General features: G+C 37.2%; 1 protein-coding gene across 1 annotated transcript in view; it reads left to right on the plus strand.

Annotated features, from left to right (window-relative positions):
• The window catches only part of DOCK4 (dedicator of cytokinesis 4), a 262,389-nt gene that overhangs the window by 139,085 nt on the left and 104,300 nt on the right, over positions 1 to 19,004 (plus strand). Inside the window, 1 exon segment of the mRNA XM_019474045.1 lies at positions 11,684 to 11,809. Within this exon segment, the coding sequence (XP_019329590.1) occupies positions 11,684 to 11,809 (126 nt within the window).

The raw sequence follows: 19,004 nt of genomic DNA on the forward strand, positions 1-19,004 counted from the left end.
GTTATTGATCATATAATAGCTGCTTCATTTGCCCACAGAATTACTGTGCCATGAGTAAACCTGTTGTCTTTTAAAATATTTTGAAATGCATTTTAGGAGAAGGGGCAAGAGAACAAGGCCAAATCCGGTTGCCATTGAACATGGTTTTATACAAAAATAAATAAATAAAAATTAGAGAATGCAACTCCAATTGTACATACTTATGCAGAGTCATGGAATTTTTTTCTTCTGATTTTTAGTATGAATTTATCGCATGCAACTTTATATTCTTGCCTATGACACTACCTTTTTTGTTTTTCCTCCAGTTCTTTAGACTTTCAAAAGTTGAAATGTAATTTTTTTAACACAGCTATGATGATGGAAGGAATGTCTAGTAATTGGAGCAATCTTTTATGTCTAGTGTTTGGAGCAGTCCTTTGGGCTCTGAAGGTAGAGGGTTCTTGTGCGCAAAAATTACCCGCTTATGACTGTGAGCAAGTTGCACAGTTAAACAGTGATGGTTCTTACTGTAATCCCTACTTAAACGCCATCAGCATCTTCAAAGTACCTCCTTAGGCACAAGATCTTCCTGTAGGCACCTAAAGCTAAGGTAGCTTTCATTTCCGCCACTTCTTGAAGTTGAGAACAGATGGGTAGCTGGGCGCACCCAGGACACGTACACCATCAGGATATGGGTGGGCTCGATTTAGCTCCCTGAGCAGTAGGCTGAAAAAAAAATGCTGGAGATGATTGCTGTGACTCTCGTGCCCATGCTATTTCAGGGAATATATAAATATTCACTAGGTTTACCATAGAAATTATTTACTCCAGTGTCTGAGACATTCTTCAAAGACAGAAAATGTCTGGGTTCAGGCTCTGATTTGGAAAAGGATTTTCAGTCTGTCTCACATGTCCCAGATGAGCATGCTAATCGCTTGGCTTCTCAGACTTCCCTGCAGCAGCTATTCAACTTTGCATACAATCAGAAAATATTCATTATACCATGGGGAAAGTGAAAGTGGCTCTAAAGCCTGCCAAGAAGCGCATGATTTTCCTAAGTGTGATCTGTATTCGTGTCCTCTTAGCAAATCCTGTAGAGGAGAGATTTAAACCTTGGTCTCGTGTTACATGTGAATATTCTCCCCAACGAGTTATCTTATAAAAAGTGTATTAAAAAAATGATGAAAACCACTACAACTTCCTCTTTCTTAGCCCTCCTTTGAGAAGAAAGGCTGGATAGCTTAGTTTTAGTCAGGATCCACATCCTGCAAGCTTTGGACTCTTACATGGATTGCACAGAAATAGCAAACATAGTGGGAAGGTCTTTTCTGTGCCATTATCTTGGAATGCTCTGACGAACTAGACAAGAGTGATGTAACCTAATTGCATGTTTACTGAACGCAGTGTGGTGTATTCTGTAGTAGCAATGCCAAACCTACATTGCAACTCCACTGGAAACACTGTTAATTATACATTAACTTTAACTGATGGGAAGGCCTTAAGTTTTAGAGGAAACACATTCAAAATGGTGGGATTTCTCTTGCCACTCTTGGCTTGAGCATGATTTCTTCCCTTTTTTTTTTTTAATATAGTGGCAGTGTTAATTTTTTAGCTGTTGCATAGGCGGTCAAAATATAGCTCTTGAAAAATCTACATAAGTCATATCCTCTTGCATACAGTTTAGGTCATAAAAGGGAAAAAATCAGAAATTACTATATTGTATCTGGTAGTTGGCGGGAACATTAATTTTTAAATATGGTGGAGGCAAGACCTGAACTGGGAGGCTGTTTTTAAGACAAATCCAGGTTGTGGTTTGATTTGTAAAAGATTGTCTTAAGTCTGTCAGCCACAAACTGTTAATTTCTTTCTTTAAAAGAGAAAGATGCACAAGTAGGTTTTTCAAATGAATAGTTTACTGTCTGTAATAAATTCAAACTTGTTTCCATGTACCTGTGCGAAAATCTGCAGGCACAGCGTCATCCAAAGTGATGCTGCCTAACAAAAGGAGACTGGTCAATAAATGGGCAACTGCATAATGTACTGATTGAAGCATGGAGGACTCGAAGCCCATATTGTTGGCAGATGTTTGCCAAGAATGCCATCATGAGGAAGGACAAACTGTCATCTTAGGGGGGGAAGTTATTGTCCTGGTTTCAGCTGGGATAGAGTTAATTTTCTTCCTAGTAGCTGGTATAACATGCTGTGTTTTGGATTTAGGATGAGAATAATGTTGATAACACACTGATGTGTTAGTTGTTGCTAAGTGGTGCTTACACTAGTCAAGGACTTTTCAGCTTCTCATGCCCTGCCAGCGAGAAGCTGGGAGCGGGCACAGCCAGCACAGCTGACCCAAACTGGCCAAAGGCATTATTCCATACCATATGACATCTTGCTCAGTATATAAACTGGGTGGAGTTGGCTGGAGGGAGGTGACCACTGCTCAGGAACTGGCTGGGCATCGATCGGTGGGTGGTGAGCAATGGCATTGTGCATCACTTATTTTGTATATTATTATTATTATTCCTTCCTTTTCTGTCCTATTAAACTGTCTTTATCTCAACCCATGAATTTTACTCTTTTTTTTCCCAGTTCTCTCCCCCATCCCACTGGAGGGGAGGAGAGAGTGAACGGCTGTGTGGTGTTTAGCTGTCTGCCGGGTTAAACCACGACAGTTATTCATCAAATTATACAGTAAGTTAGGTTGGAAGGGTCCTCAGGAGGTTCTGTGGTCCAACACCAGTTCAAAGAGAAACCAACTTCAAAGTGGGATCTAACTTTTTTTAAGTTCAGTGAGGTTGCTCATTCAAAGGCGAATTTCATTACACTGCTATCATTTGAATTCAACCAGACCAAAGTAAGTTTCATAAAGCAAACATCCTTGGCTTTAGGGAACTGTTGTTACGTTATATGTGGGGTTTTTTCCCCAGCGTACATGTCAGTTGGTACTAAATCTCAGTCTAGCTCAGTGGTCGTGTAACACTCGGTCAGAGAAAGCACGAGGTAGACCAGCCCAATGCATGAACTCATCTGACAAGACGCAAGTTCTGAGACAAGTGTGGCAATGGAGGCAGTTGGATAGAAACAACTATCTTGGAGTGGTATGTGCTTTGGGGCAGTATGTCTTTCCACGCCTATCTACCTGCAGGCAACAGCCTCTTGGCACTCTAATAATATCTTTTCTCTATGGTTACCGTCAAACACTGAGAAATTAAAAAAAGCAGGTGGAAAACCATATACTTTGGCTGTTTCCTCTCCTATTTCGCAAACGTAAGCTTTGGCTTACAAATTCCTTGATTCAGAGGGGGAAGCCTGTTAGAGTCATTATTTACCTTGCAGTGGAGAAACTGCAGAGGCCCTATGAAGTGATATAACGGAGGAGCATCATTTTTCCACACTTTGTACGATGAAAAGCTACAAGAGATCAAATACGGCAGGGAATTGGTAGCTCAGTATAAGTTTACAGAGTGCAGTATTTCTAGGAACAGAGTTGTGGTAGCTTAAGTATTTTCTAGCTACAAGAAGTAGTGTGACTATGTTTGCGTGACCCTACTCCAGCAGTTCACAGCGTTACCCCACTCAGAGTTGTTGCAAGGAGAGCTTCTTCCTGTGAATCAGCATGAGAAATGTCAGATGGGAAACAAAATGTGCATTCCCTGCTGGGGGCAGCTATAGCTGTTGGCCACAAAAAGGAGGCGTAGGCTCACAGTGGAGAGATGAGTGGAGCAATGGCTGGTGGAAAATGAGGAAGAATGAGGGCAGGGCAGGAGTGCTAACATACTCGACAGAGAAGATAGAACAGAACAAAGTACGTAACTTTTGGGTAACTCCTGGGCACGTGATTAATCACATCAAACTACCCCCTGCATCTGTGCTCAGTTAAGAAGAGATCATCTCTGGTGTTTGTCTGTTCCCAGCAGGGTTCACAGATGTGTCAGTGGTGCTCTGAAATGCATTTTGTATCTACACATCACTAACATTTCAACAGCAAGTGCATTTGTTTAATTACTCTAGTTCTGTGACAATTTATTAATCTGTCAGTTTTAATCTCTGTTACATTTTGTGACAAGGAGATTATGTGTATTCCATTTTGATGTGTTTAAGAATTAGTTGTCACTGAAGGCTGCTATTTGAAATAGATTTAAAATAATAGTAGTGCTCATATGTGCTTCACTAAGTACACAGTGAATTAAGGCATTCCTTTTTGTTCCCAACAAATGCTAAAGATGAAAGATTAAATATTACACATAAATTGTTGTTCAAGATCATTTGGCCCTGAATGACAACTTTGATGTATAAAAAAGCCAGGTTTAGAGCAGGTTTTTAGACAAGGATTTGTGAAACTTTACTTTTTCAAGTACTTTTTACAGGGTGGATGATATTGATACTAGCAATTTAATGTTAAACCCTTTTCCCAAATTCAGGAGTAAACAAATCTTTAAAATTTGTAGCCTAATCTAGCATGCAATATTAATTATGGTAGTTTTGGGAAAAGATATTAATCCTTAAAGGTGGCAGACTTATAGACCAGTCAGATGTAATTTTGTACATTTTTACAGCAGTTCAAGCTTGTGTTGTTGTCTGTGAAAGTTCTGGCTTTACCATAAGGACTTCAAAAATCAAGTTCAAGGTAGATTTTTGGTGGTTATCTGTAAGTGTCCTTCACATAGCATGACTTGTAGACTGTGCTGGAGATGAGGGCTCTAATAAAGTTAGACTCATACTGCGCTCTTGGGTGTTGCTAAAAGACTTGTTTTTAGAGAAGAATGAAAAATGTGCCATTGTGATACTGTCAGGGACATCGTATATCCAGTAGAAGCTGATGACTTGCTGTTCATCTCAGTACTGCGATTATGCATCTGATTGAAATGGCACCCAATTTAAACGCTGACATTCCTAGCTAGAGCTACCTAATGAGAATAGCTGGCTCATATTTCCATCCTGGAGTTGGGTTATGTCTTAGCAGTGAGGTTTTTATAAGCCTTTTCCAAAAATTCGTTCTGCTTGTTATTATTAAATAGTGTTGTTGAGTTCCTTTACTTTATCTACTGAAAGAATAAAAAGTCTTAAGACTACTTCAAATGATAAATTATAGAACATATATGCATGATTTTAGCTCCTTCAAGGGTTATATTTACAAATTCATTGCAAACGTTACCTGGGCTTTTAACGTGGTGGAGATTTGTTTCTTAACGCTTTCTTTAGGTCCTAGTTAAACGTTTACTGTTTCTTTGTTTGAATTAAGACACATAATTGGAATACAAGTAGCTAAATTTCTAATACAATGGTGTGAAAGCTGTTTGCATGGCAGTGATGCACTTCATGAAGGAGAAAATAACAGGTGTTTCCCGGGAACCTTTTGTCTGTTATTTGCACTAGAAGCAATATAAATCACTTATCATTGTAAAATTGTGTATTTTGTGCACTGCCTAATATTCTAGTTAACAAAACAGTATGTAAAAATGTCATTTTAAAATTTTTTGAGCAAGATGATTCGCCTTTGCAATATAACAATGTAGTGTGGAAATGGGTATTGACATGCTGTGTGTATTTTTAATAGAAAACGGCATCAACAGGCATACTAAGGTAAGAATTGGAGAAATTATTGCAGAGATCTTTATTGTCTGTATAAGGAGGTTAGACTAGATGCTTGTAATAGTCACTTAGCCTTCTGGTCCTTTAACCTTCATCCTGTGGTGATTCTGGCAAGAAATACTTGAGGCTCTACCACCTCCCCTGTAAAGAAATTCCAAGCCAGTTTTCTTGTGATAATATAATGCCATTTGCATTTAAGTGTTTATGTTCCACGTGAAGAAGAAAAAAACCCCAGCTTTCCACACTTGAGGGCGTTTGTGCCAGAAGCCTTAGGTACAAGAGCTCATTTAATTCATGAGCTCCGAGAAAGTTGTCAACATTTTGCAAAGGCGGTTTTTCTTGCATTCTTTTTTACTGAGCTAAAAACCAGAATTTAAAGCTGAGGAAAAGAGGAAGAGTTTGGAGTTTCCTTTGATAATTCAAAGTAATCACAATCAAGTCTTTAAGAAGGCCAGTGAGGATTGAATCTACCTCTCCTTTTTTTTCTCTCTGTTCCCAGACTGTAATTTGTGGGATTTACTACATAGATTTTGCTGTGGCCACATTGCACCAGATTTATACATTTTTTTTCCCCAGATCACATTAAATCAATAAGTCATTTGTTTGCCAATAACAGTGTGGAAATCTACTGCTTTTATCTTTGCAGTGGTAATTCAGACACTTTAAATACTACCAGAAATGGGAACACCTGTATGCTTTCAGAATACTTTTAACACCCTTAGGCAGCTTTATTTGGACAGATGCCTTATTTTATTACCTTTCCTAAAATCCAAACAGTGCTGAATAGCATTCTGTCCAAGGTTTTTTTCTATCAGCTTCCTGAGCAGCTGCTAGGCATTTTCTTCTTAATATGATCTAGGATTCTCTGCAGCCAGTAGATAGAAGCTGAATGTAAATGCTTTCCTCTCCCCCCAGAAGCTCAAATGCAAATAAGTGGTCTGTAAGCATAATGAACAGTTGCCTTTTGTCATAACTAAATGCAGAAATCAATAATGCATTATAAAAGCTGTTTTAAGGTAAAATGACAGATCTAACAAAAATCTGGAATGCTTAATCAGCAACGTGTCTATTTTCTGTATTCTTTTAATCTGAATGATAAAAATAATCTGTGGTGAACTATGGTACAAGTTAATTGTGAGAAATTTCATGTGCTTGCAAAAGACATAAAAGCAGATGTTTGCAGTACCACACAGAGTTTTGTAGTAATGTTTTCAAAACTGGAGTAAATAAAGAATTCTAGCTAACACAACAGGTTTTAATTACCACTAGGGAGGTAATTGAAATTTTTTCTGAGGGGACAAAGCATAGTGTACTATGTACCTAATTAAAGAAAATGTGCCAGTCCTTCAGAGACTGGATAATCATTTTTGTTGTTATGGTTTAGCTCCTAATGTTCTAGAAATGGAAAATTTATAGTTATGAAGTTTTGGACAGATTCTAGGTCTCGTAGATGGTGTAATGATCATATCAACCACAGTTCGATGCAGTGTATGGTGGCATGTTGCAGTTTTCTATTTTGCTTTGTCTGTGCACAGCTGTTCCAGCAGGAATGCTCTAATTTTTTCTAAAGCTGATTATTTTATTGTCTAGCGCACGAAATAAGATGAGAAAGAACTCATGTTGATATACATCATCAGAGTGGAATAAATTAAAACTAAAAGATGTTACCTTTGCTATATGACAGAAAAGGTATTCACATTTCCATAGGAGAAATGTTAATGAATTAACTTTCTATCTCCATATACAAAAAGAATATCTCTGCATTCTTTTGATTGCATTCCTTTTCTTTGAGTGTCTTCTCCATCTCTCCCAGACTGGCTGCTGACCCAATTCTTTGGAAGCCTGCTCCACCTTGACCCTGTCTCATTACTGTCTGGTGATTAAACCTTCCTTTCTAGGAGCAGTAACGTTTCCTCTCCACCCCTTCCTTTCTTCTCCACAGAGATAGCTTTAATCACTTGTAAATTGATTTCAGTGGCTTTCTGGCCATTATGGTATGCAAAATTCTGGTTACATTTTGGTGAGGAAAGCGGTGTCTTCATGTCAGTTCTTCTTCATTCCACTTTGTTTTGCAGCGTGTCTGAGGGACTCCCTCTTCACTTCAGTTGAATGTGCAACCTTCTGAAAATCTGAATTGCTCTGTGACATGTCAGTATGTTTTAAATGATGTTAGTTAACTAATTGATAGTTAGGTAACTTGATTTATAATAAGGATACAAACTTCAGTCCCTTGTAAAATATGAATTATTCCATCTTTTTAAAGTACCCCATGACTTTTATTTCAGATGCATGGTTCCTCAGTCATGATGGGTATCTAGTTTCTTTGGCAAGTGTATTGTATTTTCGTAGACCCATAAATATAGGATTGCTGTGCCTTGTAACTGGCCACAGGCTTTGCGTTTAGCTGACAACACAGTCCTCATTACCTATCTGGCTTTGGCTGGCTGGACTCGTCTTAGCCTGCCTGGAGATTTGTTCTGACTTGTAAAAGCATTTATCTAATGACAAAATAATAAATTATATCTACTTTATTTTAGCTCTTGCTTAGCTTTGTATGATTATGTGGTATAATCCACTTTGGTATATATGTTTTGTATTTAATAGAGAGTTATAACATGTAGTTACTCTCTGTAGGGTTAGGTATCTATAACCCTAGACTAAAATGGAACATAGAAGAGTAAAGACATGTGACCATAACTGGGGCCTTGAAAGTACTGGCATGGGGTGATACTAGGGGCCCCAGACCTATGAACAGCTCACCAGTGGCCAGTTACTGGCCATCAGATAGTGTGACCTTGAGAGCAGAATAAAACCAGTTTTAGGGAAAACAAAGAGAACAAACAATAGATATGTGGCATATATGAAACACATCATATACGATGAATGAAGATGTAATGCGGACTTGCAGACCAGTGAAGAAATAACAAGGTGTAAAGCACATTAACAAACATAAAAATTACTCCAAGAAGAGCCTAGAGAGAGAGGAGGAAGAAACAGGCAACATCCTACTCCTCATGGCAAAGGACTTGGGACGCTGATAACTTGGTCACCATACACCACCTTCCCAGGTTGAAACTGTTGACCTTAAGACCGCAGAGGGGCAGTGGAAGGGTAAGCAAGGGGTAGATACTGGAAAGATTGTGTGTGTGTATATGTCATTTTAACAGTATTTTGTTTGGAGTGTGTTAGTATCATTGTGAATGGACTAGTAATAACTCTGATTAGACTGTTATAACTTTTATTAGGACTAAAAATAATTTCCTGGCTTTTCATATACAGTGTGTTCCTTTTGCCCATCACAAGATCCTGAATATAACAAACCAGTGGGAATTCAGGCAACCTATTCTGTAACTTGGGTGTCACACCTCAGTAACAGTATGTATCTTCTGGTTTTAGGTCCTTAATGCAGGGGGGCCTAGTTTCCTTGCAAAATTAGTGGAGCTTTGAGAGAGCAATCAGAACACGTAACTGGGGATCGCCTTCTTTCCATTGATTATATAAAGTCCTTATGCTCCTAACTTTAGCATTTTTACCAGATTTATCAGATCTTCTGTCTCCCTTCTTGTCAATTCCCTTTCCATTTGGCAGCTGGATCCTCAGTGGCAAGATTGTTAACTTGAACCCTTGGTTTTCGGACCAAGTTCTTCAGACTTCCTTCCCTGTGCATCTTTGCTCTGTTTCCATTCTGGTTTAGTTTCACTCTTTCCTATTGTACTGGACTGTTTACACCGTATAACATTTTTAAGTAACTTTGCTATCTTTAATACAATGTTCTTCATTATTCTGAAGAGTTGGGGGAGGCATACCATTTATATTCCAAAGATATATTTAAACTATAGGTAAAATGACTAAATCGTGTTTTGTGTTCACAGAGAGATTTTCTTGATGCTTTTGTTTATAAAAAGATGACTCTTCATTTTCTAACAAAGCAAGCTGTGAAATACAGAACTCTAATACCTTTCTCGCCTTGCATGAGCAAGTACTTCAAATCCTTGACAAGCAGCTTATTTCTCAAGTTAAAACTATTTTGCCATTGATGAGTTTTTTTGACATTTATCTCATTTTTGAGCTAAATAAAATTCTTCAAAGAAATCTGTGAAATTTGTACACAAAGAAAACTGTAGTACTAATTGGATTTGAGGTCTTCAACTTTTTGTTTAGAAAACACAATAACTTCACTCAACACCAGGCGGTGTACAGTATCTGATTAACGCTGTTGTGGTTGATGTGATCTGGAGCAATGGCAAATGTTTTTTTAGGTTTCCAAGGAAACAGTGCAATAGGGGCATATGGGGGTATGAATATACATATGTATGTATAACAATTTCTTAAAATATAAAAGAAACAAGATTGGAGGTGGGCTAAATATCCATATTTGTAAGTGAGCTATACCCAGCCTAGCTCTTCCCATCCAGCAATGAAAAACTTTTCACCTGCTCTAACAGAGTCTGAATTTTGCCTCTATGACTTCTTACCAACCTCCTGTACCATCAGCTGGCCACAGTGTGGTTTGTTTTCTCATCTACACCAACAATAATTGTCACTACTTCCTGAAAGTTGTTAACTGGATAACCACAGAACAAAATCCCATTACCAAAATAGTTAATGTCCATGGCATTAAATACAGTCCTTAAAATAGAATAGACGTCACTGAATGTTTTTCCTTGCAAAATTTGTTTATGTACTCAGTTGGAGATGTGTAGGTGAGCTGTTTTTCATAAGAGAATGGAAGTCTGGTCAGGGTATCACATTCTCTGGAGTTGCCAAAATAATAAAATGTAAATGTAGGTAAGAGGAAAAAGATAAAAGTTGTCATGCTAATTAGATCTCTGATCTCTTTAGTGCAGTAGCCTGGACTGGCAGGAGTTTGAAAAGACTTTTTTAGCTCCCTGGACTGGCAGTACTTAGTACAGACTTTTCAAGCTCTGATTTAAGAACCATCAAACTTCAAGTAAATTTATTCAGTTAAATAGTAGCATGGCTGGGGGGAAAATTTCTTCCAAAGCCCAAAGGACCGATGTCCTTGTTGTTCAGTCTGTGTGTACATGTTACTTACTTAAGCTTAATCTAAAGTTAATGATGACTCTTCTGAGCTGTCTGTTTATCTCCAGTTGTTCAGTGTATATGAAGAGTTTGCTCTTATCTTCTCCTTGATCTGTATGTTGACACGTGATATGCTGTAGTAATGTTGAAGGTCAGGGAAGATTAATCTTGACAAGCTGTATCATCCTGACACTTGCCTCAGTGATTATATTTGAAATAACAAAAAGACATACCTGTTGTTTTTGTTAATCTCAGCTGTAATGAAGTATACTGTTTGCAATTTATTTGTATACTGCAGATATAGTAGATGAAGTTATTCTTCCTTGGTTCTAGAGGAATAAATATTGGAAAATTATTATATGGCTACCCCTGCATTTTGCATGTCTTCTAGCAAACACAGGAAAAAGCAGGATTGATTAAATCTGATGAATATTAAAAAAAAGTTGTCATTTCAGTCATTATGAAATTACTGTGCCTAAGTAAAAAATATTGATTATGCTATATTGGTTTATTAGAGTTTGTTTCTTCAGATTTTGGATTAATAAGTTGTATAATGTTGGATCAGGTTAAGTGATGCATTGTAATGAGACTTCCACGTTTCTCCCATAGATAGGGACCATTATGTTTGCACCTTTTCTTGCATACCAATGAAAGCAGCTTTGTGTTGAAGACAGTGAAAAATTGAAATGGTAGCAAATATTACTGATTGATATTTTGCTAAATTGATGTTTTTCAAATTCTTTTTCCAGTTAAGGCCTCAGTCCATCCCTACTTAGATAATTTTGATCTGACAGGTCATCGTAGTTCAGTTACACATCAGTAATAATTTGCTAATGCTTTTTCATGGGTAGTTGCTTTCAAGTGTTTATTGATTTCTGGATGTTGGTACCCTTCCAAAATACATAAAAAATTTGAGGTGGGTTGGCTTGGTATTACTGACCTTCCTCTGAATTTTCTGAGTTCTCAGGAATGCATATATACTTGCAAGTATATATAATGTTTTAGAAGTAGTGATGACCATAATCTGTTTGCAAATCTTATTTTTCCTTGTTTTTCTCTTCATTTTCAGGTCTGGCAGTTTCTCTTCAGTTACTTCATGGAGACATAGAACAAATTAGGAGAGAGTATACATCCATGTTTACCCATGGAGTATCCATAACAAGGAAACTAGGTTTTTCCAATATTATAATGCCTGGTAAGTTAAAAAGAAAAGACTCTCAATAAGCAGCAGAAGAAAGAACTAATGAGAAATTACATAGTTTTCAGCTGCTTTCCAAATAAATACTGTATTCTAAAACTCCTTAAACTTTTCCAGAGACTTTTATGTTAGTTTTTTTCAGAGAGTTAGAAGAAAACTGTGTCCCAGCGGCCCCACTGCATTATACGTTGTATAGTTACTATGTCAATGTCAAAAGGGCATACAGCCATAGCAGCCTTTTTTGAGAGAAGGAACCCCACTTTATAGAAGTGAAGATGACTGAATGCAAGACTGCTGAGCTCTGTGCAGAGAAAGAGATAACCAGCAGAAGATTATGTTCTTAGGAGGTGGTAGCTTTCTAAATAAGGATTCACAGAATTTCACTGACACTGTACAGCTTCTGGTTTCACCAGGTTTGTGTCTCAAATACTGGAAATGAAGATACTGGAAATGGATAATAATAGGGATGTAGGGACTTTATTTTGATTGTATTGTATGACAAAATATGCAAATACTCAAACAGATGCTAAGGAAGGTAGAAAGATTGTGTCGATGTGAATGTGAAGAAGCAAATACAGGAAGAAGATTGCAGTAATATCTATAGTTCTGTCCCTGAAATGAAATTCTTAAAAAGTTTATTGGGTTGCTGGAAATTATAAGGCAAATGTCTCTTTAAAGGAAAAGCATACTTGCAAGCAGACTAGTTTGGCATGATTATGGTGGTGTGTTGTTGCTGAGAAATATTGCAGGGAGGAACTCACATCTTGGTTTCAGCTGAGTTCACACACAATACCTTGACTCTCTCAAATGTAAATCATCCTCATGACTTGCAGATTTTGAATAGAGACTACCTTCTTCTTATAAAGATCTGTCTTTGCATTCCTGTGTACCTAAATCAGAAGTAAACTAAGGTTCTGAGGCAAGAATAAATAAGCTTCAATACTTCACTAATCAAGGAGGTCTTAAATAGGCATTTAAAGCTCAGTAATAAGACTCAGCTTTAGCTATGGGCATGTATTTTTCTTGAACTTCTGCCTGAAACTTGACAACTGAGAATTCACTCTTGTGTTGTTACTGCCAATTAAACATCTGTCCTTCTGCATCCTTGATCAGTACTACTAATCACTTAAAACATGCACAGAACACAAGTTAATAAAACAGTTTTAGCATTATTATAAAAATACTCTGCTGGTGTGACTGCAATATTTAGAACAATAAAATGCATGAGTCAGGTGCTATTTAATTTAAAGGTAGATTATATATGTATGTTTCATGGAAGCATTCAATTGAAATCTTACGGCTTATTAGCTAGGGTTTATTTGTTGTATTACTGTTGGATTTGTAATTTGAATCAAGTGAGTATTGTAGATAATGTGGCTGGGGAGAGGGGGAGGAGAGTGGAAGCAGTTTTACTGAGCGCACTATAACTCCCATTAAGAAACCTTTCTCCATTTACCTATGATTTAGTGACCTTCTGCTCTGTGTTATCAAATTTTCTAAATTCTGTAAATAGCTCTTGTATCCCCTCACGTTCTAGTTGTGAAATAATGTGATGTACTGAACTGTGAAAAACATGTTATAGCACAGTACTGGGTAATCAGCTGCTGGAGGAGTTTCTCAACTCAGTTTCAAAGAATTGCCCAGGCTCAGTTTGTTCCTTTTTGATTTAAAAAAATAATACATGGGTTCTGGTGTGCTGCTTTCTCAGTCCAAATGTATGCATACCTCAGTTTAGAAAATGTACCGCTTTCATTCTATATTTACTGGCATAGAAGAGATTTCTCCTAAAGAGAAATAGTCATCTCACTCTTGCAATGACGAGTTCCAAGGGCTAACCAGAGCAGTATGCCCTAGGCACTGAAATGCCCGCAGGAACCTAACCTTTGAAATGCTTTTTTCTTTCAAAGCTCCCCTTTCATTTTGTTTCTATTCTAGTGTCTTTTTTCAGATATACATTAGAGAACTTCATCTTTTGCCACTGGAAATGGTCATTAATTAGATCTTACTTTATAGTTTTGTGGAAAGTAAGTCTGTTGCTATGGCTAATTAGGACTTAGGTTAGGGTTCTGAATTATTCAATAATTAGTCAATAAGAAATACTTCATGCTGCTAAACTACAGTATCTCTTTTATAAATGCTGTATTTTAAGTGTCTCTCCTATTCTGCTGTATTTAAACTCTCTCTGACCTTCATTTTTCGTCATATCAATCCTTTTCTCTTTGGAGGTTTTGCTGTTAAAAGTAACTAGGATCAGCATACATGCCAAACCAGAATTTTGTTGACAGTAATAATGCATGTTTTTATAGAGCAATGTTTTTATGTCACTGGAGCCTGACAGGGTGAAGCCACAGGACCCATGGAATTTTGTAATGAAGAACTCCAAGTGTTTCAGGAAATGAAGTAGATGGCTAGAAAAAAGCATATATGATTCAAAAAGGCTATGAAATAAGTAACTCACTTTATTCTAGCTGACAGAAGAAGGAAAGGCAGTGAAAGTGTTATCTTGTGAGTCTAATCAACATGCATTTTCTAGGTGTAATCGGGATTTAAGGGCAGACTTTATGCAACCACTAGTAAACTCCTTTCCAGCATCCTAGTGTGGCAGTCTGCAGATGTACGAGCCAGTATTCTCAGAAAGCTTTGTACAGCATCGAAGGACAACTGTGCTCACACCCTGAAATTCTGTGTTCATCATTTCCCGAAAGGACAGACAACCACATCATTACTTAGTAGATGAAATTTAACATTTAGTATTTACAAACATACTATACTTTTTGAGCAGTACTTCAAGTTAGATTAACGTACATGATGATGGAATATGAAAGCCCTTTTGTATTTTTCTATGCATACTTTTACCAGCTTTTTGCTGTTTTATATAGTGCACTTTTATGGAATCTGTTTCCAAATTTGACATAGCATCTGTATCAGTGCATAACTTCAGTGCTGCATATGCTCATGTGTTCTAGCACACTTGCATGTACATATTCTTTCGCAACTTTGTGGAAGATATCTAAATCCATAAAAAAGCCTGATCATTAGTGTGTGTTGTCTGTGGTTTTTATAATTGGAATAAACCCTAGCACAGCCGTTTGTCTAAATGAGGACTTACTGGAGGAGCCATAGCTCCATGCTAGGACTGCCAGTTGTAAACAGACTCTAAACTATCGTGTGGTAAGCATCCATATAGTTGCACATCTTTGTTTCTTGTGCTTATTGGACCAGAACTGTGTCTGTTTTACTTTATTTAAGCTATACTGTTCTTAATAGTGCTAAGTCTATTACTGGTAGTAGTTGTCTTGACTACTTGGTACATTCAAAGCCAAAATCCATTCAGCGTGACACACTAGCACATAAAGTAAAATAATCTCATGTCTTTCTGTAGAATCCATTTTTCACTAAGCAATTCAGTTAGGTCCAACCCTTACTTCCTGGAACTTTACCTACAAACTTACTCTATGCAGCTTTGTCTATAATATCAAAGATAATTCTTATTTAAAACAGCTATAGATACGATTTTGAAAGGCTCTGTATCTTATAGGGGACAGCAGCTCGCCTCTAAATGTCTTAGTCCATAAAATATACTGCAATGTGTAAACAGTTGGCCTGTTGGCTGACATCTCAACAGATTTTCACAGATGGGTGTTGATTAGCTATAGACACCCTGTTTCAGCTTATGATCTGAACTGGTGGCATTACCACTGCTGAGATCTGACCACCACTTGCTCTGAGTTAAGATCAGAGTTTATGTTTCTTCCTGTCCATCCAAATTATTAAACTCTTATGATACTAGAAGAGATTAAAGAATTGACAAGTATATACACATATATTGACAATACATATGGTATTGTATATACAATATACATTGTATATTGACAATACAATGGTATTACATTGACCATTGTTTTCCTTGTACATAAGCTTAGATGGTCTGCGACGCTGGTATCTATAGCTGAGCTAGTCAGTCCTGACTGCAAAGTTCTTAGCTTCTAATCCTTCACTCTGAATTTTTTGGTCCTCTTCTAATCCTGTGATATCATTTCACAAATAACATAGCTAAAGACTCTACATGAAGCTGCCATATTAATTTCTGTAATGTAATTTTAATACTTTCAGACTTATATTCGTCAAACAATAAGTCGCATTTTGTTTCTCAATGTTCTGTCTTTTTTTTACAATTTCTGCTCATTCAGCTGATAGAATGAGCTGCCCAGGATGTTGCAGTGCTTTTAAGTTTCCTATACGAAGCTTTCATATGCTTAATTTAGGAAAAATAACTTAGGTTTCTTACCATCACATCTGCATTGCTTTGCATTTGTCAACTTTTAACTTCATGAGATGTCCTTTAGCTGTCCAGTTAAATCTCATCAGAATCCTGTCTTTGAAAGCTACTGAATATACTCATTACTCTTTCATCTGGATTACTGAAAGGTCTTTTATTCTTTTCGTGTGCAAGTACACGCTCTCCAATCTTTCTTACTTTCCATTTTCAGAAGCTTTTAAAATGCAACTAGAACTAGAATCTTTGTCTTTTTATACAAATGATCTCACAAAATGCTATCCATGTGATAACATGCATTTTTCAATGATGTGATTTTGACTAGAAACATATTCCCTCTTTCGAAGCTTAGAATAAGAGTCTGGAGAGCAAAAATGTAAAGAAAGCTATGGAATCTGTTCTCTTCATCACGGTAAGTGTCTGTAGCTGTCAGCGAGCTTGGACTTAGTAAAGAGCTGTTGATTCTAGGAAAAGAATTATGTCTGACACACTTAAGCATTTTTCTCCCATGAGCAGTGGTATGAATTTTTCCAATCTTCTTCATCCTGTATGGAGTACAAACAGCCTAAATTCAACACCTGCCATTGTTTGCTGTTCTGATTTCCAAGAAGCCAGAAATATGTCTTTTTAATTACTGAAAGTAATATTGCCTGGATATATTAGTTACACAAAATATGTTTAAGCAATATTGTGGAGTAAAGACACCCTGAATTTTGACCTTTCACGAAACTGTAGTACACTATTGGGAATATCCTCTGCTTTCCAAATCCTATTTTAATACTTTTTTAAAGCTTTGATCCTATCTACCAAAGGAATTATCATTTCTACAAGTCACTGGAGAAAACAAAGTTACTAATTCATGACTACATACTTGGTTAGACAAGTGTAAGGAACTTCCATATTGTTTTCCTTCTCCTTCCCATTGTCTCTGTCTTATTTTCTTGGTTCATTAGGAACTGAAGGAAAAATAGAAGAGAACTATGGAAAGGGAAGAAAGGCCAGAATTTAATTGGACTTTCTTTGATTTAAGATCTCTGGAAGTGGAGAACAGGGAAAAGAGTCTTTTGCAGTTTATAGTATTTGGAAGAGTAAGCTGGCTTTCTTTTGAGCATAGAATAAGTAGCAGTAGTGCATGGGAAGTGTATACAAGTATAGTTATGGCTTCGAAGTTTTTCTTCAGTAAACCAGGTAAGGAGCACTAGCAAACTAACAAGTGAATGCTTTAGCTCTGTAAAAATAAATGGTCTTTCAAAATTCTGTTGGAAATATTTTCTTTATATTGTAGCTATACAAAATCAACAGGGCAAAGTTTTCTGTTAAAAAAGCTTGCAAGTCTTCTGTTCCCCACTTGTTCAAAGCAACTTGTTTTACATCTCATTGTTAAAAGCAAGAGCAAAAAAAAAAAAGTCACAGAGCAACTGGGTCTTACGTGTTAGATCTACAATCTGTTTGAAATCTGAAAGTATTACAGTTTGAGAATCCCTCATAAAGGGCATTTCGTTTGCTTAATCAGGTGTTTTCTGATGAGTTTTTCTTAGGGCTTGTTGAGAGTTTCTGTAATAAAACTGAAAATGCAGATAACATTCTGTTGAAAAAGGATGGTAGGGTAACTGAGAAAAGGAATCTGTTTATTCATCTTTGCCTTTGATTTAAATGCCAAAGCTTACTTAATCCAATAGTAAAAAGGCACTAGTGTTACCAAAGTCACCAATGCTGAAATTCTAACACATGCGGAGTTGTTTTAATGTTTGGCTTATATAAACAGAATATCAGTGATAATATAAAAACTAGGTAGCAGTATATAAATAATAGAAATGTTCTTATTTCTTTCTGCTCATCCCCTGTCATATACTTAAATGCAGACACACACCCTGTCCCAAATAAGTTTTTGTCAAGTATCACCCAGAGGGTCCCAATCTCAGACCTTTTCTTTGTATGTATATATTTAAGCACTGAGTACAACATTTTCTCATTCTTGAGTCATGCGTGAATATTACTTATAAATAGTAATTATTGTGAGTCTATGCAAAAGCTTCTCACAAATAGCAAAGTTGTTCTTTGCCACAATAACGGAGAAGTCAGGGTATTGCTATATGGGGAGAAAGCACTGAACAGACAGCTGACTGGTGGTTGTCACGGTCTTTAAATCTGACACACGTTTACTGGCAGCTTCAAGCATGTCAATGAGATTTGCCCCGTTTCTTAAAAGTGATGAATACATTCGCTGATAAGCAGCCAGCCACTCTTTCGGTATCTTCTACAATGCAAAACAAAAAAGAAATTGTTTCAATAATGGGATTTCACTTCCTACAATGATGAAATTCTTTGTGAAATGCAGTGTGCCTGTATATTCCTGAGCTGATCTCCTTCAGGATGCCCTTCTCTTAGATAACATCCTTCTGTACTATGATTTTCACAAATGATGCCAGATTGCTTAACTTGATTTTTTTTTTTTTTTTTTTTTAATTAAATGCAACTCTGAATCATGTGTAAGAAATCAGGAAGGGAAGGCAAGAGACCAGCATGGCTGAGTAAAGACGTACTCGTCAAACTAAAGGGCAAGAAGGAGATGCACAGGCAGTGGAAGCAGGGACAGGTATCCTGGGAAGAGTATAGGGACGTTGCCTGGTTGTGTAGGGATGGGGTCAGGAGGCCAAGGTGCAGCTGGAGTTGAATTTAGCAAGGGATGCAAAGCATAATAAGAAGGGCTTCTACAGGTATGTCAGTCAGAAAAGGAAGGTCAAGGAAAGCATACCCCCCGATGAACACGACTGGCAAACTAGTAACAACAGACGAGGAGAAGGCTGAGGTACTCAACAACTTTTTTGCCTCAGTCTTCACTGGCAATCTCTCTTCCCACACCTCTCGAGTGGATGGACCACAGGGCAGGGACTGGGGGAACAAAGTCCCTCCCAC

This window comes from Aptenodytes forsteri, unplaced genomic scaffold (genome assembly GCF_000699145.1).
Source record: "Aptenodytes forsteri isolate BGI_AS27 unplaced genomic scaffold, ASM69914v1 Scaffold166, whole genome shotgun sequence".
NCBI lineage: Eukaryota > Metazoa > Chordata > Aves > Sphenisciformes > Spheniscidae > Aptenodytes > Aptenodytes forsteri.